This window comes from Oryctolagus cuniculus, chromosome 5, assembly GCF_964237555.1.
Source record: "Oryctolagus cuniculus chromosome 5, mOryCun1.1, whole genome shotgun sequence".
Classification (NCBI taxonomy): Eukaryota; Metazoa; Chordata; class Mammalia; order Lagomorpha; family Leporidae; genus Oryctolagus; species Oryctolagus cuniculus.
Window position 1 is genome coordinate 18,352,279 of NC_091436.1, and position 19,076 is coordinate 18,371,354.

Sequence of the window (19,076 nt, forward strand, 5' to 3'; positions counted from 1 at the left end):
CCATTAACAAAATTTACCCAAAATTTAATATTGCATTCAGAGTCTTATAGCACTCTGTCTGCCTCCAAGAGTCCAGTGTGAAGAGACGAGGTAGTCTGGCTTACCCTGGCATTCCTTTCTTCCTTACTCTTTCCATTTTATTCAAAACCCAAACAAGGGGCCTGTGTTGTGGCATAGCAGGTAAAGCTGCCACCTGTGATGCTCACATTCCATATGGGTGCCAGTTTGTGTCCTGGTTGTTCTACTTCCAACCCAGCCTTCTACTGCTGACCTGGGAAAAGCAGCAGAAGATGGCCCAAATGATTGGACCCCTTGTGATCCATGTGGGAGATCTGGATGAAACCCCTGGCTTCAGTCTGGCCCAGGTCTGGCCATGGTGGCTATCTGGGAGTGAACCAACATATGGAAGATCTACATCTCTCTCTCTCTGTCTCTCCAGATCTCTTTGTAACTTGGGATTTTGAAATAAATCTTAGGAAAAAAAAAATTATTGAAAATGTTTTAGTTATATACCAGGCAATTTGGCAAGCACTGGGAAATACAAAAATAATTTAATACCATGGTCCCTAGCCATAGCAAATTTTATATTTTAGTCAGACATACATAGAAATAGGTGCCAGAAGGTCTTAGAAGTATTATGATAGAAATATATATATGGTACAAGGGAGGCGGAATAGAAGTAGTGGAAATAATCCTTTCTAGTACAGGTAGAAAAGCTTACCAGGGAAGATAAGAACTTACAGTGATTTTTGTAGTATAAGTATAAGCTGCATGGAGAGATAGGGAAAATTTTACCCCAGTAATAGTCATTGTTAAAGGTATAGAAGTGAAATACCATGCAATTTATTTACAAAACATAAGTAGTCCAGTAAGACTGTTGGTATACAACTTGTTTTACTGATGTACTTCCTTTCTTATTAAAAATCTTCTTTAAAGGTTATCAACTGGCAAACATCTCTTCACATTCCACCACAAGCTAAACTGAGTCCTGAAGCTTCAGATCTGATTATTAAACTTTGCCGAGGACCAGAAGATCGTTTAGGCAAGAACGGTGCTGATGAAATAAAGGCTCATCCATTTTTTAAGACAATTGATTTCTCCAGTGACCTGAGACAGCAGTCTGCTTCATACATTCCTAAAATCACACACCCAACAGATACATCAAATTTTGACCCTGTTGACCCTGATAAGTTATGGAGTGATGATAATGAGGAGGAAAATGTCAATGACACTCTGAATGGGTGGTATAAAAATGGAAAACACCCTGAACATGCCTTCTACGAATTTACCTTTCGGAGGTTTTTTGATGACAATGGCTACCCGTATAATTATCCAAAGCCTATTGAATATGAATACATTAATTCACAAGGCTCAGAGCAACAGTCAGATGAAGATGATCAACACACAGGCTCAGAAATCAAAAATCGCGATCTAGTGTATGTCTAGCACACTAGGAATTAATTGTAATGAGCATTTGCAAAAAACCTGAAATGCAGGAATTTTTGAGGTTTTAAGTAAAATTATGCAAATACAGCAGAGCTTTCTATGTATGGTGCTCTGTTTACAATATTTTATTTTCCTAAATTATGGGAAATTCTTTTAAAATTTTAATTTATTCCAGCCTTTAATCATTAATTTAGAGAAAAATTGTTATAAGGAAAGTAAATTATGAACTGAATAGTATAGTCAGTTCTTGGTACTTAAAGTACTTAAAATAAAAAATAGTGCTTTGTTTAAAAGGAAAAGCCTGGTATCTATTTGTATATATGCTAAATAATTTTAAAGATAAGAGTTTTTGAAATTTTTTTGAAAGACAGTTTTAGTTTTATCTTGCTTTAACCAAATATGAAACATACCCAATATTACAGAGCTCTTTTTTTCCCACCATAACCTTGTTTCTGGTTTAAAGTAAGCTAGAGATATTAAGCCATCATGTTGGTATGTGTTCCTAGGCTAATGATAATCTGTATAATTTACATCCTGAAAAAAAGAGACAGGGTTGAAACAATGTTAATATGTGCATCAGAAGGAAAACTAACAGTTTATCTTTTCTCCCTCTGTGGAGTATTTAATCTCACATGTATTTCTTCATAATTGTTGGCTTTAAAAGAAGCCAAAGCACTACTAGTTTTCTTTCCATCTGGTATTAACACTGCTTCTGGTTTTAAAAGGGAACAAAGCTGCCGTAAGTCAAAAGTTTCAAATACTAAAAGCTAAGATCTTTTGTGTTTTTACTTTGAAATTGAGAAGAAAATTCCATCATCCTAGGCAAAGAAATAATTTTCAGTTTTATACAAAACTAAAGATTCTTTATGAATATTGAGTAGAAACATTTTGTCTATAAAGGGACCAGTTTTGATGATATCGTCAATGTTACAGGTTTCCTTTTTCTGAACAGTGCTGTGTGTACAGATTGTTATTGGCAAAGGTTGATTTGGCTAACTGGCAATATTTTATCTAAGGGCAGGTTAATTGGTTAAAAATGAATTAATTAAATCTTGTTTGATTTGGTCATTAGTATTAGCAAAAGTTAAAATGGTCTTAGTAGAAAATTCACATTGTTCTAACTTATTTAAGGGTAAAACTATGTTTTTCAATATGCCTATTTATATAATGCATAGGTTCCAAGACTTGTGATTTCATACCAAAATATGTGTATCTTATCTTTTAGAAAGAGAAAGCAAGCTGTATTCTGGCAGTAGTACAGTTTGTATTTTATTTTCTTAAGCTCCACTGATAGGGAATTGTTTCCATTAAAAGTTAGTATTTGTAGGTAGGAGACATAATTTTAGTGATCTTAAACTCTTAGCTTTTCTCATATAAAAGCTAATGGAAAACATAGCACCTATGTAGTAAAATTAAAGGAAAAACTGTCCTTGTTGAATTGTGGGGTGGACACAGAATATTTATTAGCTCACATTTCCCACTCTCCTATGGGTGTGACCCTCAGAGCTCAGTGTGCAAACCTGCCCTGTAATTTGGTGGGTCTTTTGAGTCACTGGTTCTTTTGAGGATTTGACGAAAGCTGTGGACACTTGTCCCAGAAAATACGTGTATCAACACGTAAGGTGTAAATGTTGCATGCAGTTGCAGGGGAGTCTGGACCTGCTGAAACCCATCACAGGCTCTAGGTTAAGGACCTCTTCCTATAAGTAAGTATTTTGCTTTTAATTTGCCAGTCAGGACTCAAACGAGCACATCTTCTATAAATGCTGATAGTTTGTGATGGAAAAGATCTGCAGCACATGATCAGAGGACCCTAGGAATGCCTCCCTCCCTCTTTCTTGCTGGTACAGCTCTCAGATATTTCAGATGCCATTTTGAAGACATTGAAATGTTTGGCTTATGACAGGCTTGAAAAAGAAATATTTCAGGAGAATTTCTCTTCAGAATTGTAAGAAAATGCACTATAATGAGATGGCCATCTTCATTTCATGGAACATTTAATTAGTCCTATAAAATTCTATGCAAAACAACTTTTGATAGTTCAAGAATTTTTAGCTTGGTACTTAGATCTGTAAGACATCCCTCTTGCTCTTTGGGCTTTCTCAGTCAAATTTATTTAAATTTAGTTGCTTCATTTCTGGACTTAATGGTGCAATACAGTAGAAAACCAACTTTGTTACATTTTACAATGTAGGTAAATCTAAGATGCTGTCTTCTCCCTACCGCAACCTCCCCACAAAATCGCCCCTATTCCTCAAACGTAACAGACACTACAAATTTTATGTTATTTTAAAATTTCTGCTGACAGCATAAGCTTTTTGTATTTATCTGAAGCAGGATACAAGCCTTTGTTATCTGCAGTTTTAATACTTTAGCTATCTTATTCCGTACTACATCCAGTTACTCCACTGGTGCTTCCTGACAAAAGGATGAGAACAACATTAAAAAAAAATCTAGATGTTCTTAATTGAAATGGAGTGAAAACACTGTTTCTACATGTTTTCTTTTTAAAATAATTTTCTCGTTAAAAATTTGCTGTCTTTCTTACACCTACTCCCTTTATGCATATCAATAGTATTTATAAAATGTGTCCTATAAAATTATGTAATTGTAGATACTTATGTATTGTCCAGTGGCATCTCAAGGCAGGACCTAATGCTGTATCTTTTCTACCTTATTTGTAGTAGAAATTATAGAATGTATTGACTAAGAAGTCACTTTGAGACTGACTTTTTAAAAAAGTTATTACCCTCTGCTGTTGCAAAGTGCAAAACTGTGAGTGGATATGTTTTTATTCTGACTTAATATGTTAGAAATTAGAGAATACAGTGGGAGGATTTTAGACATTGCTGCTGCTGTTACCCAAGGTACTTTAGAAATTTTTCTTTAATAAACAAAAACCCTTTTGCTATTTAAAGTGAAACATTTAGCCTGTTCGTTTTAATCTAAAGCAAAAAATAATTTGGGTCAACATATTGGTATATTTGTAAAATGCCTTAATATATCCCTTTGTGGAAGGCACTACAGTTTACTTTTGTATTGTATTGTGTATATAAGTATTTTGTATTAAAATTGAATCAATGACAACATTACAGTTTTATAAAATAATGCTTTGTTAGAAACAGGATTAGAGCTCTGCAGTATAACTAAATTGTTTTGCATACTTCTGGATGTGACAGATATAAATAATCAGCCTGTGTTTTTAACGAACCTATTTGTATTTTCCCAATCATTTTCTCTAGTGTAACATTTGCTGGGACAATAAAAAAGCAAAATTCAAGTATTTCAATTATGTGTGGGAAGTTGACTTTTTAAGCTGTTTTATTATATGTGGTTTTTTATTCAAAAATTTATTTAAATCTTTGTCAGAAAATTTATGATTAAGAATTTGATGCTTTGGAATTAAAATATATGTAACTTATGATAGTCCTAGATAGGTTAAGGCAAACAAATTAGTGTAACCCAGTAAGTTATTTGCATGAGCAACAGGGAGAAAGAAAGCTTCCCCAAAAACCCACAAAAGCTGCTGTCTAAGCAGCAGGAAGCTGGAGTCAGAAGCCAAAGCCAAGTATTGAACCCAGATACCCTAATGTGAGATGTAGGTGCCTTAATTCACATCTTAATTGCTGGGCTAAATCCTGCCCCTGTTAGGTCTCCCTTTATCCTCTGGTTTGCACCCCCTTTTAAATTTGCATTTGGTCTGCACGGGGCTGTGGTGTAGATAATACAGAATGCATTGTTTCCATGATTCACTTTTATGCATTGTAGACCCATGTTCAGCATGCTTAAGTGTAACTTCCTTTGCTGTGCAAAGTCCCTTTCTGCGCCCTCACGTCTCTGCTTATATGTGTGAAGGGCAAGAGAGGCTGCCAGACAGGTGTATTTGAATCATAGACAGTTAATTGTCCCGGAATCCAGTTTCTCCTTCAGTACTCAGAATCAGGAAGCAATGTTGGGTTGTTTCCTCTGGGGAGGAATTAAGTTTGTTCTGTGACAGGAGAGAAGAAAATAAAAAGGTGCCCATGAGTATCCAGCTCCCTGAGGAACTAATGACCAAAGCTGCTGTTGCTCTCTAGTACCCATTTTCCATTTTTTCCTCACTTCTAGAGCCCCATGTCTCCCCAGTTTTTTTTTTTTTTTTTTTTTTTTTTTTTTTTTAACAGGCAGAGTGGACAGTGAGAGAGAGAGAAAAGTCTTCCTTTGCCGTTGGTTCACCCCCAAATGGCCACTGCGGCCGGCGCGCTGGGGCCAGCGCACTGCACTGATCCAAAGTCAGGAGCCAGGTACTTATCCTGGTCTCCCATGGGGTGCAGGGCCCAAGCACTTGGGCCATCCTCCACTGCACTCCCGGGCCACAGCAGAGAGCTGGCCTGGAAGAGGGGCAACCGGGACTAGAAACCGGTGTGCTGGTGCCGCAGGCAGAGGATTAGCCTATTGAGCTATGGCACCGGCCTCCCCAGTTTCTGCTGCTGTAGTACAGTCCATGTTTATCACACTTCCTTGTAATTAGGTGTGGCCACATGACCAGGTATTGGCCATTAGGATATGAGCAGACATGTGCAAATCCTAAATACACTTGATATTGTTGGCCCTCCACTTGCTCTTTCCCACTCCCCCCAGGACGGAACATGGTCATAGTGATGATGTTATGTTGACCATGAAAACCAGGACAATAACTGAAGTGATGATGGACTAACAAAATAAACAGAGTCTAGTAATCTGAGAGATTCTGCAAAGCAGGGTTGTCTGTCCAGCTTGAACTGATCAACTGCAGAATGCCAGAGGAAAATAGAACTCCTAAGCTTATCCCCTAATTAATACATTAGTACCTAATTATACCTCATTACTACTGAGCTTATACCCTAATTAATATGGTGTACAGCTTATATTAGCATCAAATGTGATTTGCTGCACAATTTATGGAGGCTATTTTGTATTTAACCACATTCCATTCAATCATCAGGAGATTTAGTTATTTTACCTCTTAGGTATTTCTCCAATTCACCATCTTTGTCCTTACTGTTCACTAATTTGGTTGAAGCCCTCATCAGCCTCAATTATTGTTGTAAGTTTCTAATAGAAATATTTGGCTTCATCCTGGTCCTTTCAAGTTCATTATTTAACCTTTCACCCAAATGACTTACTTTAAAAAAGTTTTTCTTTTTTAGAAACCTTTTATTTAATGAGTACAGATTTTGTAAGTACAACTTTAGAATATAGTGGTTTTTCCGCCCATACCTGCCCTTCCACCCCCACTGCATCCCACCTCCTCCTCCCTCTCCTATCCCATTAAAAGAATGGATTCTGCTTCGAGTGTAACTGAGTCAGTTCCTTGGGGATTTACTCTATCACATATAACAACTATAAACTCTGAGGAAAATACAAAAATAAAAACCAACAGAATAGATAACCAGTTACCAAAAGATACTGGAGTGGAACCAAGAACAGGCAGATGCTAGAGAGTTGACTGTTGGAAGAGAGAAATGGCCAGTAGGTGAGTGTTTTCTTTTCATGATGGTTTGCCTGAGAAGGGCCCAAATCGCTGGCTGAATCATGAACCATATATAGGGATTACTCCAGACATTTTGAGCTGATACTTGAGGTACTACCGAAGAGAATTAGAGCCAAATCGAGTTAACTTCCTCTGTAATAAAAGTAAAGTTCCTACAGAGTTCTGTCACAGAATCCAGAATATGTCTTTTAACATATTTTGGAATCCAAAATAAACTTAGCATTACAAGAAAATGTAAAAATATGTCCTATTCGCAACAGACAACACAACCAGCAGAACTCAATCCCCAGGATCCTATTGCCAACATTTCAAACTGGCACAGATGGACAAAGGCTCTTAGGCAATCATTTAAAATATTCTCAAAAAAAAAAAAAAAAAAAAAAAAAAAAGGAAGTTCCAGTGAAGACATACAAACTATAAGAAATAACTAGGATCCAGCATTGTGGTGTAGTGGGGAAAGTTGCTGCTTGCAACCCCTGCATCCCATATGGGCACCAGTTCATTCCTGGCTCCCTGTTAAGGCACCTGGGAAAGCAGCAGAGGATGACCCAAGTGCTTGAGCCCCTACACCCACTTGAGAGACCAGGATAAAGCTCCTGGCTCCTGGCTTCAGCCTGGCCCAGTCCCTGCCATTGTGGCCATTTGGGGAATGAACCAGTGGATAGAGGATCTCTCTCTCCCTCTCTCTGTAACTCTGCATGTCAAATAAATAAAATAATTCTTAAAAAAAACTAAAAGGAAGTTCCAGAAATAACACAGACTTGATAGGCTTGACAAAAGGATGGAAGTGACCAAGGAACAAATTTGAAGGTAAAAATTAGGAATTTATTTTGAAAGAGGAAAACATTTAAAGATATATAGAGTCTCAATGATATGTGAGATAGTATCTAAAGATTCAACATAATTGATAGATGAATACCCCTCTTGCCAGTGGAAAACAGAGCAGAAAAGTGTTGGAGGAAATATTGGCCCCAATGTACCTAATATGATGAATGACATAAATTTACTGATTCAAGAAACACTGGGGCCGTCATGGCATAGTAGATAAAGCTGCCACATGTGACTCCAGTATCCCATATGGGCTCTGGTTCAAGTCCCAGCTGCTCCACTTCTAATCCAGCTCCCTCCTAATGGCCTGGAAAGCAACGGAATATGGCCCAAGCATTTGGGTCCCTGCCACAAATATGAGAGATGTGGATGAAGCTCCTGGCTCCTGGCTTTGACCTGGCCCACCACTAGCCATTGTGGCCATCTAGGGAATGAATCAGCAGTTGGAAGATCTATTTTCTCTCTCTCCCTCTCTCACTGTAACTTTGACTTTCAAAATAAATCTTTAAAAAAAAAGCTTTGAAAACCCACAGAGGCAGGAAACAAAGACTATTCCAAGATCCTGTGGCAGTCATGAAAATGAATGGCTTAGGGCCAGCGCTGTGGTATAGTAGATAAAGCTGCCGCCTGCAGTGCCAGCATCCATAAGGGCGCCAGTTAGAGACCCAGCTGTTCCACTTCCAATCCAGCTCTCTGCTCTGGCCTGGGAAGGCAGTAGAAGACAGCCCAAGTCCTTGGGCCCCTGCATCCATGTGGGAGACCCAGGAGAAGCTCCTGGCTCCTGGCTTTGGATCGGCACAGCTCCAGCCATGTGACCATCTGGGGAGTGAACCAGAGGATGGAAGACCTCTCTCTGCCTCTGCCTCTGCCTCTCTGTAACTCTGCCTTTCAAAGAAATAAGTAAATCTTTAAAAAGAAAGAAAATGAATGGCTTACATCTTCTATTGAGAAGAACGGAATTAACTAATGACTCAAGTGCTTTGCCCTGAATCCATTGCCACCACATCTGTGCTAGGGTGTTGGCTCCAGCAGTGACTGACCCAGCAGGCATACTAAAGTAGCTCTATTCCTGCAAGATGCAAGATTCCTCTGATGGGTTGCTTTGAGCTGAGAACTTCCCATTGCCTTATCAAAATGTGCCTAGAACAGCATGATAGGGGCCAATGCTGTGGCGCATTAGGTTAATCCTCCGCCTGTGGCACCAGCATCCCATATGGGCGCCGGTTCTAGTCCCGGCTGCTGCTCTCCCAGTCCAGCTCTCTGCTATGGGCCAGGAAGGCAGTGGAGGATGGCCCAAGTCCTGGGGCCCCTGCTCCTGCATGGGAGACCAGGAAGAAGCACCTTGCTCCTGGCTTCGGATTGGCGCAGCGCCTGCAGAAGCGCCCATTTGGGAAGTGAACCAACGGAAGGAAGACCTTTCTCCCTATCTCTCCCTTTCACTGTCTGTAACTCTACCTATCAAATAAATAAATAAAATCTTAAAAAAAAAAAAGAAAGAAAAGAAAAGAAAAAGAACAGCATGATAAGCTAAGGCCTTTCCCAACTAACCTTTCTCCCTTCTCTCCTTCACAAAGTCTAGACTTCCATTATGATACAGTGTCTTTACCAACCTCCTCTTTAAAAAAAATTTTTTTTAATTATTTATTTGTAAGTCAGAGAGAGGAGAGGCAGAGAGAGAGAGGTCGGTCTTCCATCCGATGGTTCACTCCCCAATTGACCGCAACAGCCGGAGCTGCACCAATCCGAAGCCAGGAGCCAGGAGCTTCTTCTGGGTCTCCCACATGGGTGCAGGGTCCAAGGACTTGGGCCATCTTGTACTGCTTTCCCAGGCCATGGCAGAGAGCTGGATTGGAAGTGGAGCAGCCGGGTCTTGAACTGGCGCCCATATGGGATGCTGGCGCTTCAGGCCAGGGCGTTAACCTGCAGCGCCACACCGCCAGCCCCCCAACCTCCTCTTAGAACCTCCACCTTGTCCTACCTAGGAGACTGCTCCCTAAAATATCTTATGAGAATAATTTTTTAAAGATTGATTGATTGAGGCCAGCGCCACGGCTCAATAGGCTAATCCTCCACCTTGCGGCGCCAACACACCGGGTTCTAGTCCCGGTGGGGGCACCGGATTCTGTCCCGGTCGCCCCTCTTCCAGTCCAGCTCTCTGCTGTGGCCTGGGAGTGCAGTGGAGGATGGCCCAAGTCCTTGGGCCCTGCACCCGCATGGGAGACCAGGAGAGGCACCTGGCTCCTGGCTTTGGATCAGCGCGGTGCACCGGCCACAGCACGCCAGCCACGGCGGCCATTGGAGGGTGAACCAATGGCAAAAGGAAGACCTTTCTCTCTGTCTCTCTCTCTCTCTCTCACTGTCCACTCTGCCTGTCAAAAATAAATAAATAAATAAAGATTGATTGATGGATTTGAAAGTCTGAGTTACACAGAGAGAGGAGATGCAGAGACAGAGAGGTCTTGCATCCACTGGTTCACTCCCTAGTTGGCCACAATGGCCGGAGCTGTGCCAATCTGAAGCCAGGAACCAGGAGCTTTTTCCCGGTCTCCAAGTGGGTGCAGGGGCCCAGGCACTTGGACCATCTTCCACTGCTTTCCCAGGCCATAGCAGAGAGCTGGATGGGAAATGGAGCATCCGTGACTAGAACCAGAGCCCATATGGGTTGCCAGCACTGAAGTTGGCGGTATTACCTGTTATACCACAGTGCTGGCCCCATGAGTCTAATTCTTCTAAGTGACTGCTTCTTGGAGGACCTAATCTAACATACCACCTGAGGCAAACTGCTGGACACTAAAATTATGAGAAAACCTTAAAAGATAAGGAAAAATGATATATTACATATTGAACGTGCACTGAGATAACTGTAAAAACAACAATAACAAAAAACATGGAGTCCAGAACACAACATGACAGTATCTTTAAAATCCTAAGGGTCAAAACCAGCACTGTGACCTTATGCCTGCAGTGCTGGCATCCCATATCCCATACGCTCACCAGTTCGAATCTCAGCTGCTCCACTTCTGATCCAGCTCCCTGCTAATGCACATGGGAAAGTAGCAGAGGATGGCCCAAGTACTTGGCCCCAACATGAGAGACCTGGAAGAAGCACCTGTCTCCTGGCTTTCACATGGCCTAGCCCCCGCGTTGCAGCCATGTGGGGAATGAACCAGTGGGTGGAAGATCTCTTTCTCTTTGTATTTCTGCCTTTCAAATAAATAAATACATCTTTTTAAAAAAAAAAAAAAAAAGTCCTACGGGGCAGTGGTGTTGTAGCACAGTAAGTTAAGTGGCTGCCTGAAATGACGGTATCCCAAATGCACACTGGTTCAAGTCCTGGCTGCTCCACTTCTGCTGTGGTTTCCTGCTAATGTGCTTGGGAAAGCAGCCAAGGATGACCCAAGTATGTGGGCCCCTGCCGCCAATGTGGTAATCCCAGTTGGAGTTCTTGGCCTTAGCCTGGACCAGCCCCAGCTGTTGCAGCCAAATGAAATACTTCTCTCTTTTTCTCTCTCTGTTACTCTCTCCTTCAAATAAATAAGTAATTCTTTTAAAAAAAATTATGACTAAAAAAAAAAAATTCTGGAAATTCCAAGATGGTGGAGGAGGGAGGGAGCTTACTGCTCTAGTCTAGGAGAAGATAGTTTGTTTTTGTTTTAAGATTTATTTATTTTACACAGAGAGAGGAGAGGCAGAGAGAGAGAGAGGTCTTCCATCCGATGGTTCACTCCCCAGTTGGCCGCAACGGCCAGAGCTGTGCTGATCCAGGAGCTGCTTCCAGGTCTCCCACATGGGTGCAATCTTGTACTGCTTTCCCAGGCCATAGCAGAGAGCTGGATTGGAAGTGGAGCAGCTGGGTCTTGAACTGGCGCCCATATGGGATGCCAGTGCTTCAGGCCAGGGCGTTAACCCACTGCACCACAGTGCCAGCCCCATCTCCCCCTTTTAAAAACTGTCTTCTCCTGGGAGACTCAGAAGAAGCTCCTGGCTCCTGGCTTCAGATAGGCACAGCTCCAGCCGTGCAGCCAATTGGGGAGTGAACTAGTGGATGGAAGACCTCTCTCTCTCTCTCTCTCTCTCTCTCTCTTCCCCTTTGTCTCAACTCTGACTTTAAGATAAATAAAGTAAATCTTTAAAAAAAAAAAATAAAAAGATGCTATGGGAGATATAAAGATGACTCAGACCTAGATCCTGCCCCTAAGGAGTGTACAGTCAGGTAGGGGACCTAGAACACACCTGGGATACAGGGTCAGAGCTGTTTCTGTAAGATGAAATCTAGCACTGTATATAAAGTAGTCTAGTATTGTATATAGAGTAGGAAGAGGTACAGTGAAGCTGAGAGCCTATTGAAATTATCCAGATGAGGAGGATACTGTTGAGAGAGAACTGACAGAACTTAGTTGAGAGAATGGAGGTGGGAGTTAGGAAAAGGAAGCAGGGGGCTTAGACTTGCAGCATGGGTGACATTAGGAACTGAAAGAGCAATGAGGGGACAGGTTTGTGAAAAGAAATAAAAATCCCACAGAAAATCTTCCTGCACACCAAGTGTCTAGAACATACTAGGCACATTCTGTAGGAAATGCCTGAATACAGATATCCTAAGGGCTATTATGGAAAAAGTGGATCATATGAAAGAATGGGTGGATAATGTAAGCAGAGAGATGGAAACTAAGAATCAAAAAATAATGCAATAAATCAAAAACTAACAGAAACAAATGCCTTTGGTGAACTCATCAGTAAACTGGACAGGGCCAAAAGAATCAGTGAGCTTGAAGATTTGTCGAAGGAAACTTCCAAAACAGAAGAACAAAGAAAAAATTAAAAAGTGGAAAAGGTTGAAACACAAAAGTCATCAAAATTTCCAGGACCAATGGGACAATTCCAAAAACAACATATGCGTAACAGGCATATAAAAAGGAAAGAAAAGAGAAATGAACAGAAGAAATACTTAAAGGATGGCAAAGCATTTTCCAAAATTAATGTCAGAAACCAAGTCCTAGATCCAGAAAATTCAGAAAGCATAAGGCAGTGTAATACTATTTATATGCATAGAAACACACCTAGGCATATAATTCAGAATACAGAAAATGAAAAGGCAAAGGGGATATCTTTTTTAAATTTTTTTTAATTTATTTATTTTTTTGACAGGCAGAGTGGACAGAGAGAGAGACAGAGAGAAAGGTCTTTCTTTTCCATTGATTCACCCTCCAATGGCCGCGCTGATCTGAAACCAGGAGCCAGGTGCCTCTCCTGGTCTCCCATGCGGGTGCAGGGCCCAAGCACTTGGGCCATCCTCCACTGCACTCCCTGGCCACAGCAGAGAGCTGGCCTGGAAGAGGGGCAACAGGGACAGAATTCAGCGCCCCGACAGGGACTAGAACCCAAGGTGCCGGCGCCGCACGGTGGAGGATTAGCCTATTGAGCTGCGGCACCAGCCACAAAGGGGATATCTTGAAAGAAGCCAGAGGGAGTTAATAATGCAAAGAAGTTTAACTTCAAAGCCAGTGAACACGAAAAATTCTCTTTACTAACAATGAAGACAAAACTGGTAGATTGTGAGACATCCCATGAGAGAGGACTGTGGAGGGGCAGCAGGGCAAGAAATTCTGGGTCGCTTCAGAAAACAGGAACCATAGGCTGCATCTTCAAGGAACTGAATCTGCCAGTGACCACATGCACATGGGAGAGAACCCAAGCATGGGAAAAGCCAGAGCCCGGCCAACACCTTGCCTGCAAGCTGCTTGGCTGAGGACCCATCTAGGCCTTGCCTGGATTCCTAACTTAGGGAGATGGTGGAATAATAAGTATATGTTTTTGTTGTTGTTTTGTTTTTATTTTTTTTAAATGCCAATGGGATCTTTTAAAAATATAGTTAATTTAAGGGACTGGCAATGTGGCACAATGAAGCGGCCCTCATGACACCAGCATCCCCTATCAGAGCACCAATTTCAGTCCCAGATGTTTTTTTTTTATTTTAAAATTTTTATTTAATGAATATAGTTTTCATAGGTATAACTTTAGGAATATAGTGGTTTTTGTCCCCCTATACCCACCCTGTTCCCCTACCCCCGTCCCACCACCTAATCCCTCTCCCATCCCATTCTTCACTAAGATTCTTTTTTTTTTTCCACAGGCAGTTAGACAGTGAGAGAGAGAGAAACAGAGAAGAGAGAAAGGTTTTCCTTCCTTTGGTTCACCCCACAAATGGCCGCTACGGCCGGCAGGCTGCACCAATCTGAAGCCAGGAGCCAGGTGCTTCCTCCTGGTCTCCCATGCGGGTGCAGGGCCCAAGAACCTGGGCCATCCTCCACTGCCTTCCTGGGCCACAGCAGAGAGCTGGACTGGAAGAGGAGCAACCGGGACAGAATCCGGCGCCCCAATCGGGACTAGAACCCGGGGTGATGGCGCTGCAGGCAGAGGATTAGCCTAGCGAGCTGCGGCGCCGGCCAAGATTCATTTTTAATTGACTTCATATACAGAAGAACAACACTATACTAGGTAAAGACTTCAAGAGTTTGCACACACATACACACAACGTAAAAAGTACTATTTGAGAACAAGTTTTGCAGTTAATTCTCATAGTACAACTCATTAGGGACAGAGGTCCTACTTAGAGAGTAAGTACACAGTGACTCCTGTCATTAATTTAACAATTGACACTCTTATTTATGACATCAGTGATCACCCGAGGCTCTTGCCATGGGCTGTCACAGCAGATGCTCCTTTTCTGATCCAGCTCGCTGCTAATGCACCTGGGAAGGCAGCAGCAGATGTCCCACGTATTTGGGCCCTCCCACCCATGTGGGAGACTGGGATGGAGTTCCTGATTCCTAGCTTCAGCCTAGCACAACCCTGGCTGTTGCAGCCAATTGAGGGGTGAACCAGTGGATGAAAAATCTCTTTCTCTTTCTCTCCTTCTCTGTGTCTTTGCCTTTCAAATAAATAAACACATCTTTTTAAAATAAACATAAAAATACAGTGACTTTAAAATAAACGTTTCCACTCCCAATTCCAACTTCTTGCTGATGTGCAGCCTGGGAGGCAGCAGGTGATGGCTCAAGTACTTGGGTCCCTGCAACCTCTGTGAAAGACCTCGACTGAGTTCAGAGTTCCTGGCTTTTAGAATGCCCAGCCCTGACTGATGCAGCCATTTGGGGAGTGAACTAACTGAAGATACCTCTTTCTCTGTCTCTCCCACTCTGCCTTTTTTTTTTTTTTTTTTTTTTTTTTTTTTGACAGGCAGAGTGGACAGTGAGAGAGAGAGACAGAGAGAAAGGTCTTCCTTTGCCGTTGGTTCACCCTCCAATGGCCGCCGCGGCTGGCGCGCTGCGGCCGGCGCACCGCGCTGATCCGATGGCAGGAGCCAGGAGCCAGGTGCTTTTCCTGGTCTCCCATGGGGTGCAGGGCCCAAGCACCTGGGCCATCCTCCACTGCACTCCCTGGCCACAGCAGAGAGCTGGCCTGGAAGAGGGGCAACAGGGACAGAATTCAGCGCCCCGACAGGGACTAGAACCCAAGGTGCCGGCGCCGCACGGTGGAGGATTAGCCTATTGAGCTGCGGCACCAGCCACAAAGGGGATATCTTGAAAGAAGCCAGAGGGAGTTAATAATGCAAAGAAGTTTAACTTCAAAGCCAGTGAACACGAAAAATTCTCTTTACTAACAATGAAGACAAAACTGGTAGATTGTGAGACATCCCATGAGAGAGGACTGTGGAGGGGCAGCAGGGCAAGAAATTCTGGGTCGCTTCAGAAAACAGGAACCATAGGCTGCATCTTCAAGGAACTGAATCTGCCAGTGACCACATGCACATGGGAGAGAACCCAAGCATGGGAAAAGCCAGAGCCCGGCCAACACCTTGCCTGCAAGCTGCTTGGCTGAGGACCCATCTAGGCCTTGCCTGGATTCCTAACTTAGGGAGATGGTGGAATAATAAGTATATGTTTTTGTTGTTGTTTTGTTTTTATTTTTTTTAAATGCCAATGGGATCTTTTAAAAATATAGTTAATTTAAGGGACTGGCAATGTGGCACAATGAAGCGGCCCTCATGACACCAGCATCCCCTATCAGAGCACCAATTTCAGTCCCAGATGTTTTTTTTTTATTTTAAAATTTTTATTTAATGAATATAGTTTTCATAGGTATAACTTTAGGAATATAGTGGTTTTTGTCCCCCTATACCCACCCTGTTCCCCTACCCCCGTCCCACCACCTAATCCCTCTCCCATCCCATTCTTCACTAAGATTCTTTTTTTTTTTCCACAGGCAGTTAGACAGTGAGAGAGAGAGAAACAGAGAAGAGAGAAAGGTTTTCCTTCCTTTGGTTCACCCCACAAATGGCCGCTACGGCCGGCAGGCTGCACCAATCTGAAGCCAGGAGCCAGGTGCTTCCTCCTGGTCTCCCATGCGGGTGCAGGGCCCAAGAACCTGGGCCATCCTCCACTGCCTTCCTGGGCCACAGCAGAGAGCTGGACTGGAAGAGGAGCAACCGGGACAGAATCCGGCGCCCCAATCGGGACTAGAACCCGGGGTGATGGCGCTGCAGGCAGAGGATTAGCCTAGCGAGCTGCGGCGCCGGCCAAGATTCATTTTTAATTGACTTCATATACAGAAGAACAACACTATACTAGGTAAAGACTTCAAGAGTTTGCACACACATACACACAACGTAAAAAGTACTATTTGAGAACAAGTTTTGCAGTTAATTCTCATAGTACAACTCATTAGGGACAGAGGTCCTACTTAGAGAGTAAGTACACAGTGACTCCTGTCATTAATTTAACAATTGACACTCTTATTTATGACATCAGTGATCACCCGAGGCTCTTGCCATGGGCTGTCACAGCAGATGCTCCTTTTCTGATCCAGCTCGCTGCTAATGCACCTGGGAAGGCAGCAGCAGATGTCCCACGTATTTGGGCCCTCCCACCCATGTGGGAGACTGGGATGGAGTTCCTGATTCCTAGCTTCAGCCTAGCACAACCCTGGCTGTTGCAGCCAATTGAGGGGTGAACCAGTGGATGAAAAATCTCTTTCTCTTTCTCTCCTTCTCTGTGTCTTTGCCTTTCAAATAAATAAACACATCTTTTTAAAATAAACATAAAAATACAGTGACTTTAAAATAAACGTTTCCACTCCCAATTCCAACTTCTTGCTGATGTGCAGCCTGGGAGGCAGCAGGTGATGGCTCAAGTACTTGGGTCCCTGCAACCTCTGTGAAAGACCTCGACTGAGTTCAGAGTTCCTGGCTTTTAGAATGCCCAGCCCTGACTGATGCAGCCATTTGGGGAGTGAACTAACTGAAGATACCTCTTTCTCTGTCTCTCCCACTCTGCCTTTTTTTTTTTTTTTTTTTTTTTTTTTTTTGACAGGCAGAGTGGACAGTGAGAGAGAGAGACAGAGAGAAAGGTCTTCCTTTGCCGTTGGTTCACCCTCCAATGGCCGCCGCGGCTGGCGCGCTGCGGCCGGCGCACCGCGCTGATCCGATGGCAGGAGCCAGGAGCCAGGTGCTTTTCCTGGTCTCCCATGGGGTGCAGGGCCCAAGCACCTGGGCCATCCTCCACTGCACTCCCTGGCCACAGCAGAGAGCTGGCCTGGAAGAGGGGCAACAGGGACAGAATTCAGCGCCCCGACAGGGACTAGAACCCAAGGTGCCGGCGCCGCACGGTGGAGGATTAGCCTATTGAGCTGCGGCACCAGCCACAAAGGGGATATCTTGAAAGAAGCCAGAGGGAGTTAATAATGCAAAGAAGTTTAACTTCAAAGCCAGTGAACACGAAAAATTCTCTTTACTAACAATGAAGACAAAACTGGTAGATTGTGAGACATCCCATGAGAGAGGACTGTGGAGGGGCAGCAGGGCAAGAAATTCTGGGTCGCTTCAGAAAACAGGAACCATAGGCTGCATCTTCAAGGAACTGAATCTGCCAGTGACCACATGCACATGGGAGAGAACCCAAGCATGGGAAAAGCCAGAGCCCGGCCAACACCTTGCCTGCAAGCTGCTTGGCTGAGGACCCATCTAGGCCTTGCCTGGATTCCTAACTTAGGGAGATGGTGGAATAATAAGTATATGTTTTTGTTGTTGTTTTGTTTTTATTTTTTTTAAATGCCAATGGGATCTTTTAAAAATATAGTTAATTTAAGGGACTGGCAATGTGGCACAATGAAGCGGCCCTCATGACACCAGCATCCCCTATCAGAGCACCAATTTCAGTCCCAGATGTTTTTTTTTTATTTTAAAATTTTTATTTAATGAATATAGTTTTCATAGGTATAACTTTAGGAATATAGTGGTTTTTGTCCCCCTATACCCACCCTGTTCCCCTACCCCCGTCCCACCACCTAATCCCTCTCCCATCCCATTCTTCACTAAGATTCTTTTTTTTTTCCACAGGCAGTTAGACAGTGAGAGAGAGAGAAACAGAGAAGAGAGAAAGGTTTTCCTTCCTTTGGTTCACCCCACAAATGGCCGCTACGGCCGGCAGGCTGCACCAATCTGAAGCCAGGAGCCAGGTGCTTCCTCCTGGTCTCCCATGCGGGTGCAGGGCCCAAGAACCTGGGCCATCCTCCACTGCCTTCCTGGGCCACAGCAGAGAGCTGGACTGGAAGAGGAGCAACCGGGACAGAATCCGGCGCCCCAATCGGGACTAGAACCCGGGGTGATGGCGCTGCAGGCAGAGGATTAGCCTAGCGAGCTGCGGCGCCGGCCAAGATTCATTTTTAATTGACTTCATATACAGAAGAACAACACTATACTAGGTAAAGACTTCAAGAGTTTGCACACACATACACACAACGTAAAAAGTACTATTTGAGAACAAGTTTTGCAGTTAATTCTCATAGTACAACTCATTAGGGACAGAGGTCCTACTTAGAGAGTAAGTACACAGTGACTCCTGTCATTAATTTAACAATTGACACTCTTATTTATGACATCAGTGATCACCCGAGGCTCTTGCCATGGGCTGTCACAGCAGATGCTCCTTTTCTGATCCAGCTCGCTGCTAATGCACCTGGGAAGGCAGCAGCAGATGTCCCACGTATTTGGGCCCTCCCACCCATGTGGGAGACTGGGATGGAGTTCCTGATTCCTAGCTTCAGCCTAGCACAACCCTGGCTGTTGCAGCCAATTGAGGGGTGAACCAGTGGATGAAAAATCTCTTTCTCTTTCTCTCCTTCTCTGTGTCTTTGCCTTTCAAATAAATAAACACATCTTTTTAAAATAAACATAAAAATACAGTGACTTTAAAATAAACGTTTCCACTCCCAATTCCAACTTCTTGCTGATGTG

General features: G+C 43.2%; 1 protein-coding gene across 3 annotated transcripts in view; it reads left to right on the top strand.

Annotated features, from left to right (window-relative positions):
• The window catches only part of LATS1 (large tumor suppressor kinase 1), a 61,770-nt gene extending 57,035 nt beyond the window's left edge, over nt 1–4,735 (top strand). For all 3 annotated transcript variants that reach the window (XM_070073424.1, XM_002722434.5, XM_070073425.1), the window contains one exon: nt 937–4,735. In XM_070073424.1, coding sequence (XP_069929525.1) covers nt 937–1,446 — 510 coding nt within the window. In that variant the 3' untranslated portion in view covers nt 1,447–4,735. The remainder of the gene's footprint in view (nt 1–936) is intronic.
• Nucleotides 4,736–19,076: the final 14,341 nt, after the last annotated feature.